General features: G+C 45.7%; 1 protein-coding gene across 1 annotated transcript in view; it reads right to left on the bottom strand.

Moving 5' to 3' along the window:
- Positions 1-255: 255 nt before the first annotated feature.
- The window catches only part of BOK (BCL2 family apoptosis regulator BOK), a 40,669-nt gene continuing 18,210 nt past the window's right edge, over positions 256-22,714 (bottom strand). The window contains exons 3-4 of the mRNA XM_029616798.1: positions 20,769-20,932; positions 256-824 (exon numbers count right to left, since the gene is read on the bottom strand). Coding sequence (XP_029472658.1) covers positions 699-824; positions 20,769-20,932 — 290 coding nt within the window. The 3' untranslated portion in view covers positions 256-698. The remainder of the gene's footprint in view (positions 825-20,768; positions 20,933-22,714) is intronic.

The following is a 22,714-nucleotide window of genomic DNA, read 5'->3' as shown; positions in this document are numbered from 1 at the left end:
GGAAGAATTAAAGATGGCAGTAGTAAGAACGAATTTATATGCGATCTGGCAGACCTGAATCCTAATCAATGGGTACAAGGCTGGATTTTTCCTGCCCTATAGATGTCATTTTATTTTCCTTTCTGAGAAACCTAGGGTCTACCGGACGGATTCAGAATGAGACATTATGACTGCTCTCAAAACTTGTTTCAGAAAAGGTACCCACTGCTATACTAAACAGATTTAGTCTGAACATAATCCTGGAAAAAAAAAGGATTCTGGGAGTTCAAAAGAACATAGCAAAGAAGATATTTATGCATTTTCTGCTCTTTGCTGGCTGTTACCTTCACTTTTTTTTTTGCCACCAAAACCTCTTAGCATGTCGTGTGACAAATGAAAAAGCAGCTCGCTTTAGGAGAGGATTCCCAGGTCCCACCTCCTGAGGGGAAGGGGGTTGAGAGAAGTCAGTTTGTTTGTACCAGTCTGGTTAGCTGCTTGCATGCTTATGCCTTCTTTAATCTTTACATCCCGATCTGAGAACGCACTGTCCTGGCAATACTTGTGTGATGGAAAGAAAGAGGCTGCAATGATGAAGACTCCGCCCAGATTGAGCCAAGTCATCTGTCTCTAAACGTAAGTCTTTACAGGCACTACATGTTAGGCCAGAGGTCATTGCCCCTCCTGGGGTGGGCTAGAGGGAAGGAGGGCAGTCCAGAGGTTCACCTCTCTCGTAACAGGAAGAAGACAACGGCCTTGAGGAAGTGGCCAATGCTGCAGACGGCAGAGATGAGCCAGTGAGAATGAAGGCTTGGGTCCGGGTTTACCACACATTTTGTTATGTCAGCCTACAAAGGAAGAGACAAAAAGGGAAATATGATATGGTATGCGTTACGGCACTAACAAGTGCTGTCATCCCTTACATCAGGGGGTGGCTTACTCCAGGCCCCATGAACCACAAACAGCCCTGAGTTTTAGGATATCCACAAAGAATACGCATGAGATAGATTTGCAAATAATACAGACCATGCATGCAAATCTATCACATGAATATTCATTGTGGAGATCCTGAAACCAGATCACCGGCACCTTTTGTGCTTCTTCGGGATCTGAACTGGCCACCTCTGACATATTTGTCAGTTATACTGGAATAATCTCCACCAGAACTCATCATTGTTCAGCCTACACTGCTGAGATTGGAGAAATGTGAGCTCCCATGTAGCCAGTGCTTCCTGCTGGGCAAGGCTCAGACGACCCGAACTGTGAGTTTCACTGCATCCAGACCTTCTAAGTGATTATCACATGATGCAGCTGAGGCTGGAGACCTGTTAATGCCCACTTCGATTTAGCTTGCCCTTTTACCCAGTTCTTCCCTTTCCATATCTCAAAGAAAGTGGACATAACTATTCTGGTATCTCTACACCAGAGGTTCCCAAACCTATCCTAGGGGACCCCCCAGTTAGTCAGGTTTTCAGGATATCCCCAATGGATATTCATGAGATATGTTTTGCATGCAACGGAGGCAGCACATTCAAATCGATCTCGTACAAATGCATCATAGGTATCATAAAAAACTGGCTGTGAGTCCCCCCAAACAGGTTTGGAAACCCCTACTCTACACCATACAAAACTCTTACTATCCACATGTATGCGTTAAAATGACATCCCATCCAGGGGGGGAGTTGGTGCATGCAGCTGCCACCAAAAATGTTCATTCATCCCCCTACCCTACTCTCCCAAATTCCTCCCTCATACCTGATCCAGCCTAGAAGCTCTTTTCTTTCATAAATACGTACAGAGTAAAAGAAAAAGAATCTATTTCACACCTAGTGACATATGTACAATGCACAGTGACAGCTAGGCGTTCCTTCTTTTCCTTAGTCTATCTGTTCTAATAATCCAAGGATTTCTTCTTCTATTGCACATCCCCTCTGCCTTTCCATCCTTCCTTCATTAATTCTAGGCAGACTCTGCTAACACAGTGGATTCTCCTTTTAAGAACGCCTGCTATAGTAACATAATAAAGGACAGCAGAAAACGACCAATTGACCCATTCAGTGAGCCCAATTATTCCTGTCCACAGTAAACGGGTATTTCCCAGCTGCCAGCTGTAGAAGGTTGACTGTTTACAGATTCACTCCTTATTTGTCAGTTTTTGTATTCTTCTTTTTTGGTTCTCCATCAACCTGGGACGATACAAGCACTCATACCCAATCCAACCCTCCCCATGTCTCACCACCAAGCTTTGTAATAATCTAAACAGCTAGCAAAACTAGTGAGCTTTTCATCCAAATACCTACAGTACCTAAATATAACTTGCCTTGGGCTATCAATGATAAAGAGTGAGCAAAATCCAAATAAATGAACATCCAGTCTCCTAGGTCCTTGTGATCTTACTGGATAGAACATGGCCACCACCAACCTGTTGGCACCAACCCGGCTGGTTTCTGCACAGTTGTAGCCTGCTAGTATCAACCTGGCTACCCTCCATGGCCTGCACTATCATTAGGCTGTGATGTCTTTATTTACCCTTTGTTTTGCACTCATTACCTCTGCACTTGAAGGCGTGAAGGATAGGGGGTTTATAATACTGTAACTTGTAACCCTACTGTCCAACAAATGACAGAAGAAAAGGACTAGTAGATTCATATAGTCTGCCCAATGTAATTCCTGGTATAATGTCATAGACCCCAGTTGGTCACTAGCTTCCCCTTCACTTCTTCACCACTAGGTATTCTCTGTACTTGTCCCATATATTATTTAATTTTGCTACCATTTTTATCTTCACCATCAACTCTATAAGTTCATTTCAAGCATCTACCACCCCTTCTGTTAAATATTTTGTATGTTGATCCTGAGTCTACTTCCTTGGAGGCTCACATCATGACCTCTTGTTCTAGCATAATCTTTCCTCTGAAAACGATTGGCTTTTAGTGCCTGATTTATATCTTTTGAGATATCTGAAAATCTATTATATTCCTTTGTCTCTCCTCTCCTCTAGGGCAGTGGTTCTCAACCTTTTTCCCATCATGGCACACCTAACAGACCACACTCACATGTGTGACACACTGCTCATTACAATTCACAGCGGAAATAAAAAATAAAGGACCAGTATTATTTTTATTGTTAAAAATGACACAAGGAAAAGATACGTTTTCTGTCTGAACAGAAATTGCATAAATAGTAAACATCCCATACTAAAACAGCACCAATTTCCAGCACTTAAATAGTAACCACCTTACCTAAGAAAAGGCAACACTTGAAATATTTCACCAGGCCTTAAGACACCAATACATCTCTATTAGGAAAACGGACCAAGTCAGGCTGCTATAGAGCCCTACACAAAAACTACACGCCAGCAGAAAACCTCACCTGAATCACATGTTCTGACCCTCACCTAACAAAGAATAAAGAGACCAAAACACATAACTAGAAGCATGCAGACAAAACCTGAATTGGAAACCGCAGCAAGCCAGAGTCTCTGTATGCAGTGTAATAAAGGAAAAAAGAAACATCACCCATCCTTATAAAACAAAACAAGAAATATAAAATCAGTAGCAGAAAATCATACTAACAAAAAGAACAGATTATTTCAAAACAGCTGATGAATAGAATATCCAATTAAAAACTCATACAAAAAATTTCTAGATACCAATAAAATATTTCAAAATAGCAGACACAAATACCCAGTAATGAAAAATAATAAGGATACAAAAAATGTTTTGCTCTGCATGCCTGGGAACGTTTGATATCCAGGTGTCCTGAGGTTGTTTTGAATTAGCAGGAGGAGGGATGGTTTGCTTGCAACTTTCTCCTCTCTCTCTCTCTCACACTGGCTCTCAATCTCTCACATATACACATGCTTTTTCTCTCTCACTTATTATAGGCTCTTAATTACACATTTACACACATGCTGTCTATCTTTTCACGCTTACACACACACACAGGCTTTAAATCACACACACACATGCTGTCTTTTTCTCTCACACACAGACTCTCATTCACATGCTTACACACATGCTCTCTCCCCTTCTCTCACTTTCACACATGCTCTCAACTACATACTCACATGCACCCTCACCTAAACCAGCTCTCACACACAGACACGCATCTCTCTCTTTCTCTCACTTTCACACAGGCTCTCAATTACATACTCACATGCTCCCTCACCTAAACCAGCTCTCAATCACACACATACTCTCTTTCACATATACAGGCTCTCAATCATTCACATACATGCTGTCTCACTCACTCACACACACACACACACACACACAGGATCTCAAACACACATGCTTGCTCATTCACTCTCTCTCTCTCCCCTCTCCCCCCCAGAACTAGCGGCAGCAGCAGCCTCCTCCCAACCCTATAGGCAGCAGCAACCTCCTTTATTTTCAGCCCTTGCGGAGAAAGGCGTCCCGTCGGGCGCGAGGGTTGACGTTGTTTCTCATTTTACTCCGAGCTGTGCTGCTCATCCTTCAGGCCGCACTTCTCTTCTTTTCTTCGGGCAGACGCTGACTACACTAGCATGGTCTCTTCTTCCCGTGCATGCACCTGCTGCTCACCACTTCCTCTTCCTGGGCGTGGGAAGAAGAGACCGTGCCGGTGCCGCTGACTCCAGCTCTCTTGCCACATTCCACCCGGGCTATCAGCATTTTAAGCCCGGGCAGAGGACCTATTTCGCTTGGGTAGGGGGAGCAGCTGGGTCAGCAGGGAACCGGGAAGTGTGGCGACACACCTGCGTGTTCTTGGCAGCACACTGGTGTGTTGTGACACACCGATTGAGAACCACTGCTCTAGGGTTTAGGTCCTTAAAACCTATTTCATATGGCTTTTGGTGCAGACCCAGAATCATTTTAGTAGTCTTTCCCTGGACCACCCGTAATCTGCCTATACCATTTTAGAGTTATGGCCTCCAGAACTTGACATAATAGGGTCCAATTTTCCTGCATGGCAAAGTTAACTGGTTAATGTCAACTGGTTATCTTTAGGAACATTTTCAGCTGGAAATTATTGCCTAGCTTTTCAGTTGAAAATTCAGCTAAATTTGTTGGTCAAAATGTGACCATTAAATTTAGCACAGCTCTGTGTGACTGGGTTCCCTGGCCTAACTTAGGGCCTGATTTACTAAGGCTTTTCGCCTATTCTGTGTCTATGGGAAAAATGTTTAGTAAATGAGGTGCTTAGCCAATTAGCACTGCAAATTACTACTATTACTCATCACTTCTATACTTCTACTCAACAAATGCAGTGCTATACAAAAACACATAAGAGTCAGGCCTTGACAATCAAATCAAGAGAAAAATCCAAGGCAAAAGAGACTTTGGGAATTTAACTTTTTAAGAAAATAGTTAAAATCATTAAAACTGTAAGTGGGATAATCAAGGGTTAAGATTTAAAAGCAAACTCAAATGGTAGGTTTTTAGACTGAATTTGAATAATACGAGAGGAAACATGACACACTGCTTCAAGAAGATTATTCCAACAATACAATCAGCGAGGTAGAAAGCATGCAGCTGGAAGTTGGTGGTAGAGGAGAAGGGCATAGATAGGAGTGATTTCTAAGGGTGCTTTGAAGGGGTTCTCTGTGAAGACAGACCATTTGGTGGTGATGAGGAAACAGAAAGATAACAGCATAATAAGATTGAACTGCTCAGACTTGTGGAAATAGCCAAGGCTGAAGGAATGTTTAAGTATGCTAAGGGTTACATACTGAACACTGCAAAGGAGGACATTGCTGCTGAATATTACACTAACCAGCTAACCGGGTCATTCATCAAAATGCGTTATGGTGGTAACGCCCGCGATAACACATGCGATATTTATTGCAATGCGCAGCACAAATGCAAATTTTTCAAATTTATTCAAAGAAGTGAGACTGGGGAGGGATCAATGAAAATGAGGGGCATTGTTGCACCGTGCGATAGCGTAATGCACGCTATCACATGCTTTGAACACCAGAAATAACTACACCTTTCTTCCTAGCATTAAGCTCTGCGATATGCCCGAAATGGCCGAAACGCAATTTGCGATAAATATTGATAATTCTGTTTCGGGCATTTTGGGAGAGGGGACAGGGAGTGGACTGGAGTGGAGTAGGTAGAGAGAGAGAGCCACTGGGGTGGCACACATAGTAATCAACTATTTATACTGCTACAGGAGGGTCAGCTAGTAACTCAAGGTGAGGTTTTGGTGGTGGTCTAGAGTTTTGGGGCCAGTTTTACATGTAGAGTGAGGTGTATAAACAGCACGGTAGACCTCGGTGAAGATTTGATGTGATTTGTGTTGCGACCGTCGGTCTACGATGGCTTCGCCTCACCTACCTCACTCTTCTTGCAGCTCCTCCCACTCACCTCGGATTACTGGCTGCCACGGTGTCTGTCTGCCATCCTCTCCAGCGTCCCTGGACCGGCTTTGGTGCTGCCTCCCGCCATGCTCCTCCAAGGTACCTTAGGGCGCACGCGCATGCCACCCTCATCTTTATTTCCTCGTTGGCGCGAACCTCAGGGGCGTCCTCCTGAGTTGACGTTACGCTGCCCGGATATTTAAGCCTACAACTTTTGCTAGCTAATCGAGTTAGCAACTCCGGAACTCTACGGATGGGATTCGCTCTCCGTACCGAAGCTACTCTGCCACTCCAGCGTTATCTGGAACTCTTATTGCTAACGGGATACCCGCTCCTCGGGGGCCTCTTCTGCTTCTTTCAGGTGCTATCAGGAAACTGGTACTTGCTCCTCGAGGGCCCATGTTCCCTAAGTCGCTGCCTGCATCTACAACCCTTTCTACTTGGAAGACTTCAATAACAGTTTCCATCTGTGAGTACAACTACCATCTATTCCATAGTACTGTTTCCCTGGAACCAGATACTCGCTCCTCGAGGGCCTGCCCTCTGTTCCAGTGCCAGACCTCTCGTCTAGTGGAATCGCTGTGTGAGTACAATACCACTGAGTCTCTCTACTCTAAGGGATCAGGTACTCGCTCCTCGAGGGCCTGCTCTCCCTGTCTCGGAGCTTCTCCTATTCTACCTGGGACTCTGTATGTTTCTCACTGTGTACTCATAACTCTCAGTGTCTTTCCACTACAGCACAGCCAAGCAGAGGATTCGCTGTTCTAGCACCCTGTGGGATATGTGCCCATCTGGGCTCAACATCTACTACTCACTACTGCCACCACTGGTGGTTTCCAAAACTGTTTAAATAAAGATTCAAATCTGTGTTTGTGTGTCCAGAGTCTAGCCTGACACCGTGGTCCCTCACGGGACTACCCCCTTGGGCATGGTCAGCTGCCACAGTGTCAAAGGATCCACTCAAACATCAATAACCATAACAGTTTTGAGTGAGAAAAGTCAAAGTAAGATGAGATTTCTACAATGTTCTCTCACCCTAGCATGATGGACTCTCTACCAGGGTACTACCAAGCTAGGGTGAGAGAACAAGGAAATAATCACATCTTAGTTTGACGTTCCTCACTCCAAATCACGTCAAATCTTTACTGAGGTCTACGGTGCTGTTCTTATGTCTCACTCTGCATGAAAATGTGGCCCCAAAACCCTAGACCGCCAAAACCTCACCTCGAGTTACTAGCTGGCCCTCCTATAGTGGTATAGACTAAGGAAAGCTACTGTTATCCCAGGGAACAAGTAACAGGAAATAGGTCTAATTCATGGGATCGGCCGGGGACTTGCGATCCAGACTGGCCATTGTCAGTCAGGATGCTGGGCTTGATGGACCTTGGTGTGACCCAACATGACATGTCTTATGTGCTTATGACATATACGCCTAAAAGGTTTGAATAAGGCCCCTTTTAACTACGAGATCCTGTTTTCAAAGTCCTACTATCTTTCTTCCAAGGAAAATGAATCATATTATGTGAATGTACTGCTTATAACGTCGGTTTAATTGCAAGCATACTCTTCCCCACTGAATAAACTGAAAAAGCTGGTGTCACCCACACTCAGTCCCAGATTCATCATCGGAGCCGCTATTGTGTTCTCTCCTCCCGCCTCCTCTTTCTCTTATTTTCCCCATCTGGCTTCTCTCACTTACTCCTTCCATCCTAGAGACAGTGTCTGTTCACAGATAAAACTGGGCTCTCCACCCTTCCACCCCTATAAACTAATCCCAGGGTTCATTCAATCCTCACTTGTTTTCTTCGGGCTGTTGTTTTTTTTGGGGGGTTTTTTTGTTGTTTGGATTTCTTTCAAACACACAAAGTACAGAGTTTCATTCACTGCAGCTTTATGGCAGGAAGCCTGGCAGCGGCATGTTTCTGGTGCGTGCACTGTGGATGTTAGCTAATTGCCTGTCCCCCTGCCACATGAGGGGCTCCTTGGCCAAACCGAGGGCTCCAGACTATCCCTTTACTCTTGGACTACCAGACCGCCCCATGCAAGAAAGGCTGCGATGATATTGGCAAATGGTGATAATGTATGAATGGCAGATACAGACCGATTTCTGACCTCCTCCAGCAATTGTGTTATTTGATGGTTAAGAATTTTGCTATGAAATGGGTTAATCACATCTGAGCCCTTTTTATCATGCTTTCAGAATTTCCATTTTCATTACTACATGCACAGTAAGTCACGGCGAGGATTAACACAAATTTTGTTTTATGCTTTCTGTGGAATCAGACAGGGGGGACTCCCAACCTTTTCTGTCTGGAACTTACACGAGCTGAGTGGCAATCTCACGGGGCCTTTCAGCACAAGCAAAACTGCATAGCACAGGCCCGATGGCACATCAGTTCATTTGATGCGGCCAACTATAAGTAATCATACAAACATACTCAGTTCCTGGTAACTTCACAGGCATACAGAAAACAGGTTCTCAACAGCTGTTTTACTTTCGTCAGTATTATAACTGGGATATTTTAAAAGACCAGGATCAGGCATTTAGCCTAGTCCACCTTAAGACCCAGCCAGAAGGGGATCTCAGTGAGCACTGCATTCCCCTGGGGAGAGGAATAAATACCACGGCCCAGGGAGGAATAAAAGGCCTAGAATGAGAGAAGGAAGTTCCAGACACTTCTAAAACTCTTGTATGTCTGTGTACCCTGACTTTTAAGAGAATACTGCTGAGGTGAGCAGGTTTCCCTATTTTGTTTTATATAAAAATAAAGTACTCTTTTGTTACAAAGCCTGGAGCCCAGACTGTTTTCTGTTCTTTGGCACCTGTCCCTGAAGCCGAGAGCAGCCCCCACACTAACACAATCACCAACAAACTGCAATCTCACCGTCCTGAATCTTACTCTAAATTGAGCTAGTGAGCATTCAGAGTAACTGGTGCAATGTAAAATATTCCTGTAAAATAATCAACCCAAGGGGTGAATATATTTCAATACAGCAATAAATCTTTCCAGAGCTTTTGATTATTATTGGATGGTGAATTAAGATTTATTGATGTAAAATATTCCAGCAGCATGAAGAAAGAGAACAGGGGCTATTCAGGCGGCAGCAGGAAGGGGTATAGGCAGGGACAATAAAGAATAGAGTTGATTTAATAGAGAAAGTCAAAGCACATAAATCATAACAATCTAGAAGGACCAAAATAAGGTGGTTTCACAATGGAAATGTCACGGTGTGCGAGTCCTTCGGCAGAGTTGAGACTACCCAGCTCGCGAGGCACAGGCTGGGTCCATGCCGACAGCAGGCAGACACGCTACCGGCTCAGGCGAGAAGGAGGAGGCTTTGCCTACACCAACCTCTTCCCCTGCAGGATGAGCCCTTGGAGTCTGAGGCCAGCAGGACTTAGGAGCCTGTTCACAGTAAGAGAGTGGTCCAAGTGTCTGGACAGGGAGCGGCACGGACAGTCAAGGCAGGTGGCAGTCAAGTGGTGTCAATATCCAGGCAGGTGGTCGAGGCAGGCAGAAGGCAAGCGATGCTGGGATCCAGGCAGAGGGACAAGGCAGGCAGTAAGCAAAGTTGGCATCCAGGCAAACGATCCAAGACGACAACGAGAGATCAGGCAGAGAGAAACGGGGAAAGAGCAGGAGGCCAGGGACTGAAAGGCAAGGCTGGGGAGTGGGAGGCAAGGCGGGACGCAGAGCCCAGGACATGGACGATGAAAGGCGGGAACTGGAACAAGGCAATGAGTTGGATCAAGGCAGGATCTTGGAAGAGCAACACACGCTGGCAGAACGTAGGAGGACCTGTTGCTGAGGTTGCGTCTTGTTGTTCAGCTGGTGTTTCAATGGCCTGGCATGATGGATGTCATCGGAGGGTGCAGCGGGGAGTTCCTGCCGTGGGGCCTTTAAGATTGGGATGCATGCGTGCGCCTACTGTAGCAAGCAGCAGCGGCTTTCGGGCAGCATGGCAGCATTCGGGGAGGAGGCAGCGAGGTGGTGAGTTGGCACTGGCCACAGGTTGCCAGCCATGGTCAGGCAATTGTTACAGGAAATAATGTGAGAGAGACAGAGATACGTTTCAAGTGGTGAAAGGGGCGAGGGGTTTGAGAGGCTGAGAAAAAAAACAAGTAGAGTTTAATTTTCTCTAGCCGAGTCTCACTGACTACCTTCACATGCTGACCTCGTTGTACAGTATCTAGCCCAAATCTCAGTTACTTATTTAAGGAAGGGAGAAAAAGAAGAGGATTGTGTCTGGTTCTGTGAGCTGTGCATGTGAGGGGATGTGGAGAGAGTGGAGGCAGTCCAGAGAGGAGCTGCCAAGAGGGGTTCAGGGTCTGTGTCAAGGATCTTATGAGATAGGGTCTGCATGTGGAAGAGGGGGGAAACAGAGGAGAGGCAGTAGAGGTATTTGGAAACATGGTTTTGTCCAAGTTGATGAAAGTTCCCTTTGAGCTAATGTATTCCTGTGAACTGAAGTACCTGACCTGGAAGGTCGTAATTTTGAAGGCAGTTACTTCAGCGCACAGGGTCAGTGAGCTACAGGCCTTAGTGACTTATCCACCTTACACTACCATGTTTTCTCATGGTAGGGTGGTCTTTCGTAGGCACCTTAAGTTCCTGCTTAAGGTGGTGTTGGAATTGCACCTTAACCAGTCACTTGACCTTCCAACATTTTTCCCCAGGCTTCATTCTCACCACAGTGAACAAGCCCTGCACAGTTTGGACTGCAAGAGAGCCTTGGCCTTCTATCTTGGATGGACAGAAGCCCACAGAAAGTTCACCCAGCTTTTTGTTTCTTTTGATTAGAGCAAGCTGGGGATCGCTGTTGCCAAACAAATGCTCTCCAATTGGTTAGTAGATTGCACCTCTTTTTGTTATGCCTGGGTGAGCCTGTCTTTGGTGGGCCATGTCGAAGTTCACTGTCTGAGCCATGGCAGCATCGGTAGCTCCCCTGCAATCATTTCCCATAAAGGAGATCTGCAAGGCTGCAACCTGGAGTTCTCGCCACGCAAACAATTCCCACTACTGTTTGCACAGGGATGGCCGATGTTACAGCAGGTTTGGCCAGTCTGTCCTATGGAACTTATTTGAAGTATAGAGCCCATCTCTGTTCCTGCCTAGGGCCCGTCGCTTTTGTTCCAGATCGCCCCTTAGGGTATATACATATACAGTTAAAAAAAAAAAAAAAAGGTCTCTTGCCAACAGCAATATTGTTGTGGTTGTGCCCATTGCCACTGTTTTTGTTGTCCCCCTTTTTTGTTGGGGGGCTGCCTGTAGCTAGGGATTCACCCATGTGTGAGGCCTGCCATCCTGCTTGGAGAAAGCAGAGTTGCTTACCTGTAACAGGTGTTCTCTGAGGACAGCAGGATGACAGTCCTCAGGAGACCCGCTCACCTCCGTGTGGAGCTGGGTCTCCACTTCATAGATTTTCTTTAGCTAAATTATTAGACTGAAGGGGCCCTGAGTGGACGCATGGTATAAAGCATACTGTGGGCATGCTCAGTGGGGCTCAAAGTTCTAGAAACTTTAGCATAAGTTTTCCATGCCAGGCTCCATCGGATGATGTCACCCATGTGTGAGGACTGACATCCTGCTGTCGTTGGAGAACACCTGTTACAGGTAAGCAACTCTTCTTTTATACCCATCTACTTAAAGTGGGCGACTCTCAACTGGGCAAACTGGATGGGCTATGTTGGTCTTTATCTGCTATCATTTACTGTGTTATGTTACCTTGGGCTCTGTTTTGTATGAAAGATGCTATGTAAACTGTCCCTGTACTCCATGGGAGTTGAGGTTATCTGGAAGACATCTTGTAAACATTCTAGATGCAAGGTACGCAGGGCTGTGTGCATAAAATTAGCCTGTATGTGCATGTATTCTATTTTATAAACCTCAAGAGTACATACGTACTTGCAGTGTTGTATGTAAATTGTTATAATAGGAAAAAAAGGGGTGGCCTAGGGGCATTCCAGAGCAGGGTTTAGGAGTATGCATGCAAGTTGCTATTTTGTAAGCAGTATATGCATATACATCACTGAACTTGTCTGAACACTTTTACACCTGCTAATTGACTCACGCAATTGAAACTAGACTTATTTTTTGTCTGCAGTTTTTGGGTGAACTGGTGGGGGTGCAGGGTGACGTGCTGGAGGGTCTAGGTGAACTGGCGATTCTAAGAACACATGCAAGTATTTTCAGAAGCAGAATATACACTTGCATTATAAAAAACCTGCCCCCATGTTTAATTGTGGGTTTTTATTCATGAATTGTTCATTATAATGCACATAAAATGTATGCATGTATTTTTATATAATAAGTAGAGGAAAATATGCCTGTTCCTGCATTACAAATATACTGAGATATATCCATGTACTTTTGGGGCAGAAATATGCAATATTTTATAAACTGTGTGGCTCCCACCAGATAGTTTGAGGCCAATATTCAGAAGGCCGTTTAGAGGCCAAATTATCTTGCTACAGTTAGCCAAATAACTTGTCCAGTATATTTAGGGGATAAACATCCTGCTGAATATTCTTGTTTAAAGTTATCAGGTTACATGTAACTGAATAACTTTAACTCTTACCAGTGATTGGATCTGGTCGGTTAGGCCTAAAGTTATCTTGGCTCATGTGGCTGGATAACTCACTACTCACTACTTACTCGGATATCTTCAGAGATATTATGTTATCTATCTAAATGACTTCTGAATATCGACCTCCCTGTAATTAGGGACCTTCATTTTCAGGTGTACCAAGGAGAGTTTTCAAAGTTGGGTTCCCTGTGTCTTAATTTGACCAGAGTGGGAAGTTGGACTTTTGAAGTCAAAGGTCTCTGAAACACTCTCTCTGCTCACATCTACACTGGGATCTGTCATGCTTCAAAACCAGATGGAAGGCATGATCGTTGTGTGGGAGGGTGAGTTGAATCATTTTTTTTGCTTGTGTAGTCAGTCATTTTTGGCTGATAATTGTGTGCATGACATTATAATCTGTTTTTGTTTCAAGCAATTTATTAGCAGTCTTAGACTGGTGGCTTCTGTCACATGGTTGTCCATCACAGAGGTATAGTCCTTAGATCACACTGTGGCTCAGGCATGTTTTTACAAATGGAACAAATATGTGACCAAAATTAAGTAATTGATTTTCAAACTGAGTTAATATAATAAAAGCTGGGAGCCTGCATTCTCAGAGGGAGCACACACCATGGAGTGATAACATACAAAAGACACAAGCAGGGGAAGTGGTGAAGCCTGAAACTTCAGGCAACAGCAGCAGATAAGGGATCTTATCAGTCAACCTTCAAGAATTCCACCCAAAACCTGCTAGCAACTTCCTCATATAATGACAGCGATATTGTGCAGCCTCCACCACAGTGCTCTCACCCTGCACATCGCCCTCTGCTGCTGCCCCTACCCAACTATCTCTGATCTTTGTAGTGCTGCAAAGAGCTCACTCCCCTCCTACGGCAAGTTCATTTTTACTATTTACTCTATTGTTTTTCTTTCCTTCCGCCTTTTCACCTCTCTATCCCTTCCTACATAAGGGGATTAGCGCCTCTACAATGCGTGTCCAATGCACCAGGCAATTAATGGCGCTCATCACATGCAAATGCATGAGAATGAGGCTATTAGTTATTCACTCCCGATGCAAAAAAAAAAAAAGTGCATCCAATACGCACATTTTTGCGCTCAGAAATTAAAGCCGTCCGGAGCAGACGTTAATTTCTGAGTGCCCCAAAAAATTGAACAGAAAATACTGCTTTTTTGTAGTTCCTTTGACTTAATATCATGGCAATATTAAGTCGGAGGAACAAAAGAGGGTTAGCAAAAAAAAAATCTCACTCCTTGACAGTGAGCCGTGTCTGTCCTGCCCTAAGCTCCCCCCCCCCTGTCGGGACCTTAATATTAATTTATTCATTCCTTCACTTATTGCCCATTGGTCCTTTTCACTGACATTTGTCAGTGAAAGGACCAATCCCCTTTCATGACAGCCTTCTGAAAGGTGATTGGTCCTTTCATTGACATGTGACAGTGAAGGGACCAATCGGCAATTGGTCCCTTCACTGTCACATGTCAGTGGCATTAAGTGAAGGAGAGAATAATTTAATATTAAGTGCCCGACACTTTGATATTGATTTATTCACTCCTTCTGATCTGCCCTACGCTTCCTCAGGGGGAGAGAGTTTAGGGCAGGTCAGACATAGGTGCCGGCAGTCAGGTTCGGAAAATGGACTCTGATAAATTCAGCGTCAGTTTTCTTAACCAGCGGACAGCCACCGACACACAGACCTCTCTCAGGCACACGCTGTGAAGGAGGTGCTAGTGGCTCGCAATCGCCCCTAGCGCCTCCTTGACAGCGCGAGCCCTAATTTAAATATTGCATCACGCCCACAGGAGAGGTGCCTGGGGGCGTTTAGGAAAGCAGTCACTGAACAGACAGCACCCGCTTTCAGTGCACTTTTTTTTGCATTGGCCCCAAAGGCTGTAAAGAGACTAGCTTACCTTCTACATGGTGATGATATACACCAATTGCACTAAGATGTACCCTAACCGAGTTGGTCTTAAGACCAGCTTCAGAGAGATGGAGAAGGTAGTCAAGCAGATTTTGTGTGGAGCAGGGAAAGGGATCTAGGGTCTTGTGCTCACACCACACAGCAAACCTCCTCCACTTCAGTCCATAGGACTTTCTAGTGGAAGGCTTTCTGGAAGCCCAGATAATACGAGACACATCATCTGAAAAGCCAAGTGGTTGCACAATCAGCTTCTCAGCATCCAAGCGGTGAACAAGAGGAACTGGAAGTTTGGATGGCGTAACCTACCGAGCCTGGATGATGAGAAGTCCCCAGTCTGATCAGTTCCCGAACTGACATCTCCCACAGGAGCAGAAACCAAATCTGTCTTGACTATGAGGATCATAGTCCCTCGTCCTCCCTGAGCTTCAACAAAGTATTTGCTACCTTGGAACTGGAGGATACATGCACAGAAATACCTGGCCCCAATGAATCTAATTTGCTAAACTTTAGTCCAGGGACTATTCATGGGATCTTAAGGACTGACTCAATCTGCCTGCCAACCCATTCTCCACACTTGCTAGGTAGTTGGTCCTGAGCACCATCCCCCGAGAGATAGCCCAAGTCTACAACTGGACTGCCTCATAATACATCATCATCTGATTGTCCATCTGGACCAAGATAACTTCGTTGGACAGCCAATCTCTGAAAGCCCATAGAGCGAACTGAATCACCTAGAGCTCCGGGAGGTTTATCTGGTACTGATGTTCCCTGGCAGATCAAGAGCCCTGGGTACAAAGCCCATCTACATGAGCTCCCCAACTCATGTTGGCTGCATCCATGGTTAGGATGATTCAAGGACCAATGGGCTTTTCTCATGTATAGACATGACATGAAAGTAACATGAATGGTTGCAGCCATGTGGCCCAACAACCTCAATATGTGCCAAGCTGATGTCTGCTGACTTTCTTGGATCTATTCCACTATAGCCATCAGTGTGATGGCCTGATGCTGCAGGAGGAAAGTTCTGGCCTGAGTCATGTTTAGCAGAACTCCAATAAACTCTAATTGAGGTGATGGGCTGAGTTGAGATTTGGAGTAGTTTATGACTAACTCTAGCAACTCCAATACATGGATGGTCATGTGCATCAACTCCTTGGGCTCCTGCCCAAGATGTGCGCTTGACCAGCCAGTCATCCAGACAGGGAAACACAAGCACCTCTAGCTTACGTAGGTGTATCACCACCACAGCTAAGCATTTCATGAAGACGCGTGAGGCAGATGTGAGCCCAAATAGCAGAACATGGTAATGGAGGTGCCGATTTCCCACAACAAATCTGAGATACGTCCTGTGACTAGCGAATATCTCAACATGAGTGCAGGTGTCCTTCACATCAAGAGAATATAGTCAGCCCCTTTTTGCAGAAAGGGGAGCAAGTGCCCAGGGAAATCATCTTGAACTTCTAGAATGGGACAGAGTCCCCTGTTTTCTTTGGAATTAGGAAGTAATTGGAGTAAAATCCCCACCCTCTCTGCCCTAGTAGAACGGGCTCGACTACTCTGGCTGTTAAGAGGGAGGCCTTCTTCGACCATGAGGAGCTGAGTAATGGTTTGTCTCCAGGTTCCCTCCTGGCCATCAACACCAAGGGAGCAGATGCCATCCTCCCATCGATGACACCACTTCCATTGGTGCAGCTCCATGGTTTTTCGATGTCGATGCCACCAATGCCGATGAAGGTCTTCCAGTGCTCAAACAGATATTCCATGAAATCCAAGCAGGGCTGGAGTTCTGGGAGTTATTTCTGCACACTTGCGGCAACCCCAGATGTCATGCGATGTCCTCAAGCAGAGGACACATCTTTCATGAGAATCCAGGGGCACCACTGGAACCCTGAAGACATAGCATTGCAAAACAAAAGAGACACAAAATTGAACTCGATGGCACTGGTAGGCCAATGGCCCGTGGGCCCCAATGGCACTACCGCCCAGAAGGGAACCAACTGTGAAAAGAAACTTTAAAAAAAAGCTTGAAAAACCTACCTAGGGACACTATCAGGAAGATCGCAGGACCCTGCATCAAATGATGAAGAGGAAAGAAACAATGGGAAACTGCAAAAATGTTACCAAAATGACAAAACCCCGCAGAAATTAGACTCCAACTGCAACCACCCGGCTCTGCAGAAAGAGAAAGACTGAAGGGATCCTGCGTGGATGCATGGCTTAATGCATGCCATGGGCATGCTCTGTGGGGCTCAGTCAAAATTCTAGGAGCTTTGACATAAGTTTTCCATGCTGGGCTCCACTGGATGATGTCACCCATGTGCGAGGACTGCCATCCTGCTTGTACTCAGAAATTTCCATATGCAACCCAATAGCAATTCTCCTTCTCCCAAGTCTTTTACCTGATCCCTTGACTATTTTCTCCAACATTGTCCTCCACATCTGTCCCAAGCAGGTCCAAAATGTGCCATAGTGATAGCCTCCATCAACTCCATTAGTGGCCATCTTTAAATGCTTCTTACAAAACCAGTAATACTTAAGCCAACACCCATGCTTTTGTGTCTTATTATCAAGTTTTGCAATAATCCTTTCAGCACTAAGGCCAGTAATGCTATGGTAAAGATCTGGCCTCCCCATGCTCACTGAAGATTGGGTTTTACCATGATTCCTCAATGCAGGTCACCAAGCCTTCTTGGAAGCTCGATGCTACTCTACCACTGTTGGTTATAGTTGTAACCCACACTCCATGCAGACTTATGTCATTGCTTTCTTAGAGACCCGATTCAATCATACCACTGCTATTTAGGGTTGTAACTATTGCTCCGTGCAGGTTACCCCAGTGCATTCTTGGAGCCCAATAAAATTATGCAGATCTGTTAAGGGGCTAAAAGGTCCTTCTGGTGACTGATAAAGGGAGTGTAACGCCTGAAAGCTATTCAAGAAATGTATTAAGTTAGTTCAATAAAAAGTATATATTTTTTTGTTGATTGATCTCAGTTTCCTTGGATCCAGATGAAAACCATTGCAAAGATCCTATAAACTGATGATCTTTAACACATCAGAGGGGCTTACTCTTCCAACTTACAGGGAAGATGCTGTAGATGAAGCAACCAGGGAACCTGAGCTACATTGATCAAGCTCTCTCTCATGAAACAAGCTTTTACAACCTTTCACAGTGTCAATCTCGATCCTCACACCAGGCCTCAAATGCTCTCCAAACCCGCACATAGGCCAAGGAAATGTTTCCACCTAGCTCTTAGCAAGGTGGAAATCACTACCGCAGAGATTCCACTTTTCAGTAAGGGCCATACCATAAGACAAAATCGAGTCGGATCTTCATGAAGAACAGGTCCCTGCTGCAACAGGTTCCTATGCACTGGAAGTCGAAGAGGTGAATCTACCAGGAGCCTGCAGATCTGCATACCACAGTCTCCTGGGCCAATCTGGAGCAACCAAGAGCACTACCCCTCTGTGCCATTCAATCCTTCGAATCAATCTGCCCAACATGGGCCATGGAGGAAAGGCATACAGCAATTTGTCTTCTGACCACTCCTGCACTAGGGCATCGATCTCCAATAACTTTGGATCTTTCCTGTGGCTGAAGAATCGCGGAACTTTTGCACTGCGCAAAGTCACCAACAGGTCTAGGAACGGGAGACCCCAGCAATCCCGAATCAGCTGAAACGTCTCATCTGACAATGCCCACTCTCCTGGGTCCAGACTCTCCCTGCTGAGAAAGTCTGCTCTTACTTTGTCTTTGCCTGCAATGTGCGAGACCGAGATCATATGGAGATGCACCTCCACCCGTTCCATAAGCTGATCTATTTCCTGCGACACTTGTTGGCTCTTGGTACCTCCCTGCTGACTGATGTAAGCCACAGTCGTTGCAATGTCCAACATTATTCGGACCAGTCGACCCTGCAGCCTGTTGCTGAACTATAAACATACCAACTGGACCGCCCTGCTTCCAGCCGACAGATGTTCCAGAGACTCTTCTGCACTCCAGCGTCCTTGTGCTGTCAGCTCCTGACTGTGAGCTCCCCAACTAAGGAGACTCTCATCTGTCGACAATACCAGCCAGTCCGGTGGGGCTAGGGAAACTCCATTCACACTGCAGGCCTGTTTGTGGCTCTTGCCCTTGAAGACTGGAATTGTCCCAGCTCTGCATTAGCAGAGTGTTGTGCTCTGTTAGCTGACTTGGGTAAATCCAGGCTGTTTTCTTTCAATCCCATTCCTCTACATTTTGAGGTAGGAAGTCTTGTATCTTTAATTGGAAGCATCCCAGAATGTAATTAAATGCTTGGTTTAGAAGAACAGGCCTGGATCAGCTGGTCCTGGTTGACTTGGATCAAGGTGCCAATACTGGCTGCCAAGTGGGAGAGTTGCCTTTCATTCCCTGCTCAGGCTTTTGCTGTTCGGACTGGCAGCACTCTCTGAGGAAGGGAGAAAGCTGCTTATGAGGAACATTTCGGGGAAGCAGCTCTTGGAGACGGAGTTTGCTGCGTTTACCTGAATTATGTGCAGGAGAGGACGTGACAGGAAGCAGGGAGGGTACGGGGTGCACATGCAACTCTACCACGAGAGCTGGATGGGAAGGAGAACAAAGAGTTTCCAGAAGAGGTTCGCCCATCCCTTGGGGTGGGGCAATGGCAGTTTCAGCCTCCCTCCTGCCTTAGAAACTAAAACACACTGGACTGCTGCTGAGGAAAAGTTATTCTTGGCAAAATTGAATGTTTCTTAGTGTTATGAGAAAGGAGGGGGGGGGGGGGGTGGAGGGGGAAGGGCAGGTGCTTAAGGAAATTCCAAACCTGGTGCCAAGAAAAATCAATATCATAAAGGGACAACCGTCAGGAAGAAAGTGGCACTGAGCAAGCGATTCCTTCAGTCCAGGCCCCAGTAAGAGCAGCCAAGCACCAGAAGGCTATCAGGGAAAGGAAACAAATAATGCAACATTCAGCTCTGCCTCAGAACTCATGCTCGGGATTTATGAAGGGGTGTGTCCCCGTCTCCCGACCCCCAGCTTCCTGTCCAGCTGCTTACCGGCTGATTAACACCTGATCACAATCAAGCACTCACGTTTTGGTGACATCAGAAATGGGGATTCTGCTTTCCGTGTCATCGGGGCACAGTTTGCAAGGTATAAATGGAACAGAACTGACAAATAATTCACAAGATTGCCATGCAGAGATTTTGGAAGAGAATGCATGCATGGGTGGAGCGGGGCAGAGCTGAGATACACTGGCAGCTCGGCCTGTAGGGTCTCGGTGCTGAGGTGCAGTGGCAGAGCTTTGTGTAGGAGTTTCTGTACCGGTAAGGTAAAGTGTGTTTTATATCAGGATCGAGATGCACTGTCAGAATTGTGGGTGGGGTTTTGCTTCTGGGATGGTAGGGGGTGCTGCAGGGCAGGATTGAGATGCATTGGCAGAGCTGATTGCGGGAGCTCGGTGCCAGAATAGGAGGGGTGGTGAGGGCCGGATTATGGTACGTTGCAGAGTTGTGCTGAGGGGACTCATTCATGTGGTACTTTATTTATGTATGTATTTGATTTCTATTCTACCTTTCAGCCACTTCAAAGAGGATTAAATTCAGCTACTATTACAGGTCGGGACGGAGGTGCACTGGCAGGCCTGTGTGGAGTTTTACGCTGGAATAGCAGAAGGTGCTGAGAAATTACTTTTCCAGAAGGGTAAAGGGAAGCTGGAGAATATTGGTACTGCAGTTAGGAAACTGATAGGCTATTGCCCTTTCTCACAGGGAATAACCCTTGCCACCAAGGTGTCTCCTAACTGGGGAAAAACTGTAAATGCCCCTGGGATGAACTCCATACAGCAGAAGCCTGCAAAACACCTGCTCACATGCCCGGCTCCTTCCAGCAGTTTCCACATCCCACTATCATCAGCACTCACATCAACTCAGCAAAAAACTGGAAACCCATCACTCACCCATCCTCCTCGCCTCTTCAGCCACGTGACCAGCGTCTTGCGCACAAACTCCCCCAGGCAGTCCACAATGCTGTGCACCATAGCTGGCTGGGCCTGCTTCACACAGTCTACAGCCAGGCCAGCCGCCACGGCGTAGAGGGACACCACCTTCCCCCACGTGATGCCTGTGAGAAGGAACGACTCCATGTCAGTTTTCAATAAATCCAAGGCAATTATTACTATGTATAAACACCATTAATATGCAAAGGGCAGGAGCACAGAAAAAAAAAAACCCCAGTCAGCCTATATCTAGGTGATACCAAATACCCGGGGACTTATTATTTCCAAGAAAACCATTAACATCAAAAAACTATTTAGCAGGTTTATATCCTGCTAGCTCCAATTACATTGTGCAATGTGAACTACAACTCAACATTCACAGTAACTCGTATAATCCAATACACATAAAACAGTTTAATAATTATATATCATAAAAACATGACATAATGTTATAACAGACACTCATTCCCTTGCTGAAGTGCAATCATTCCACCACGTGCTGTGCTTGTTAAATGGCGCCAGAGACGGAGGGGCCCATGCAATAAGACGTGCGCTGAAAACGGGCGCTCATATTGGGCGCCTCTTTTCCTAACGCGCGCGCAACATCATCCCCCTGTATGCCCGATGTAAGTCAGCAATGAGAGGCAGCGTTGAAACGGGTGCGCTAACAGAGAATTGAACATCCGTAGCGCACGATAGTTTATTATATCGTGCGCCCAACTGCAGCGGATGCTCAACGGGATCGTCCGTTTTCATCCTGCTCCCTTTTTTTATTTTTTTTTTTTCACTATAATTCACTTCAGCAACCTCAGCAAATTAGGCGCCCCTAGCTATGGACATCCAAATTGTGTGGCGATAGGAAAAGTGCATTTTTTTTTTAATGAAGTGAAAATATACAGTTATTTTTCTCCCTCAAAAGCAGTAAATTAAAGTGTCACAATGATAGTAAGGGGGGAGGACACACTTATCACAACACAGAGAACCTACTGTTTAATGTCTATCATGAGCCCTTGACTGTAAGCTGACTTTACTCCACCTCTGAGGCTGGAGTTAAATTTGCCGCATTGAAAAGTGTACATTGGGCGCCCAGCGCTTTACTGCATCGGGGGGGTAGATGAGGACATTAGCTATTAACATCTGACAGGTGTTATCAGGTTCGCGTTTTGAACGCGCTAATCTCCTTACTGCATCCAGCACTAGTCTAGCGTATAATCCAGCGTATAAACCTGTGCGCTAGGGTGGGCGCACTTTATTGCATCGGCCCCAGAGGTAGCTCAAATACAATGAACTAGGCAGGAGAAAGACCATCTTCACCCACGTGCTGGGTCTCCAAGTCAGCCCAGTCCTTAAAGGATGTGAAAGCACAGGCAACCCCTCTGTACTGACAAACTCAGTGTACCTCATGCTCCCCTGGGGAAAAGCTGGAAACGAGGCCTGAAGGCTTTTGTGAACTTGTACGCGCAATGGACTCTCACCTCTCGCTGCTCTGATTAATCTCCAAGAACAAAGGATAATCTCGCCCACAGATCAAAGTCCGTAGGGATGAAGGATTTTAGCTCCCAGTTAGTTGAAGATCATTGCCAGGAATAACCAATCTTTTACTAAATACAGTAACACAGTAAATTAAGGCAGATAAACCCAATTCGCCCAATCAGCCTGCTCAGTCGTCTTCCTTTCTGGTTCTCTACCAATTTGGGCAGATAAATAAAAACAATTCCCTTACTTAAAACAGTATTAGCTCTTTCCCCCCCTCCCCACTATGTCTTTTACTCAACCCCTCAACCCTGTTCCTAACACTGACCTGTCCCAAAACACTGGCCTGTCCCAAAATCAGCAACTAATAAATAATTTTAGAGTGTTGATCGCCATCTCTGCTGGTGAACTGTTTCTGGCCTTGACTTCTTCAT

Source organism: Rhinatrema bivittatum, chromosome 9 (genome assembly GCF_901001135.1).
Source record: "Rhinatrema bivittatum chromosome 9, aRhiBiv1.1, whole genome shotgun sequence".
NCBI classification, from domain to species: Eukaryota; Metazoa; Chordata; class Amphibia; order Gymnophiona; family Rhinatrematidae; genus Rhinatrema; species Rhinatrema bivittatum.
Note: the sequence above shows the minus strand (reverse complement) of the source record. Positions and strands in the feature narration are given on the sequence as shown.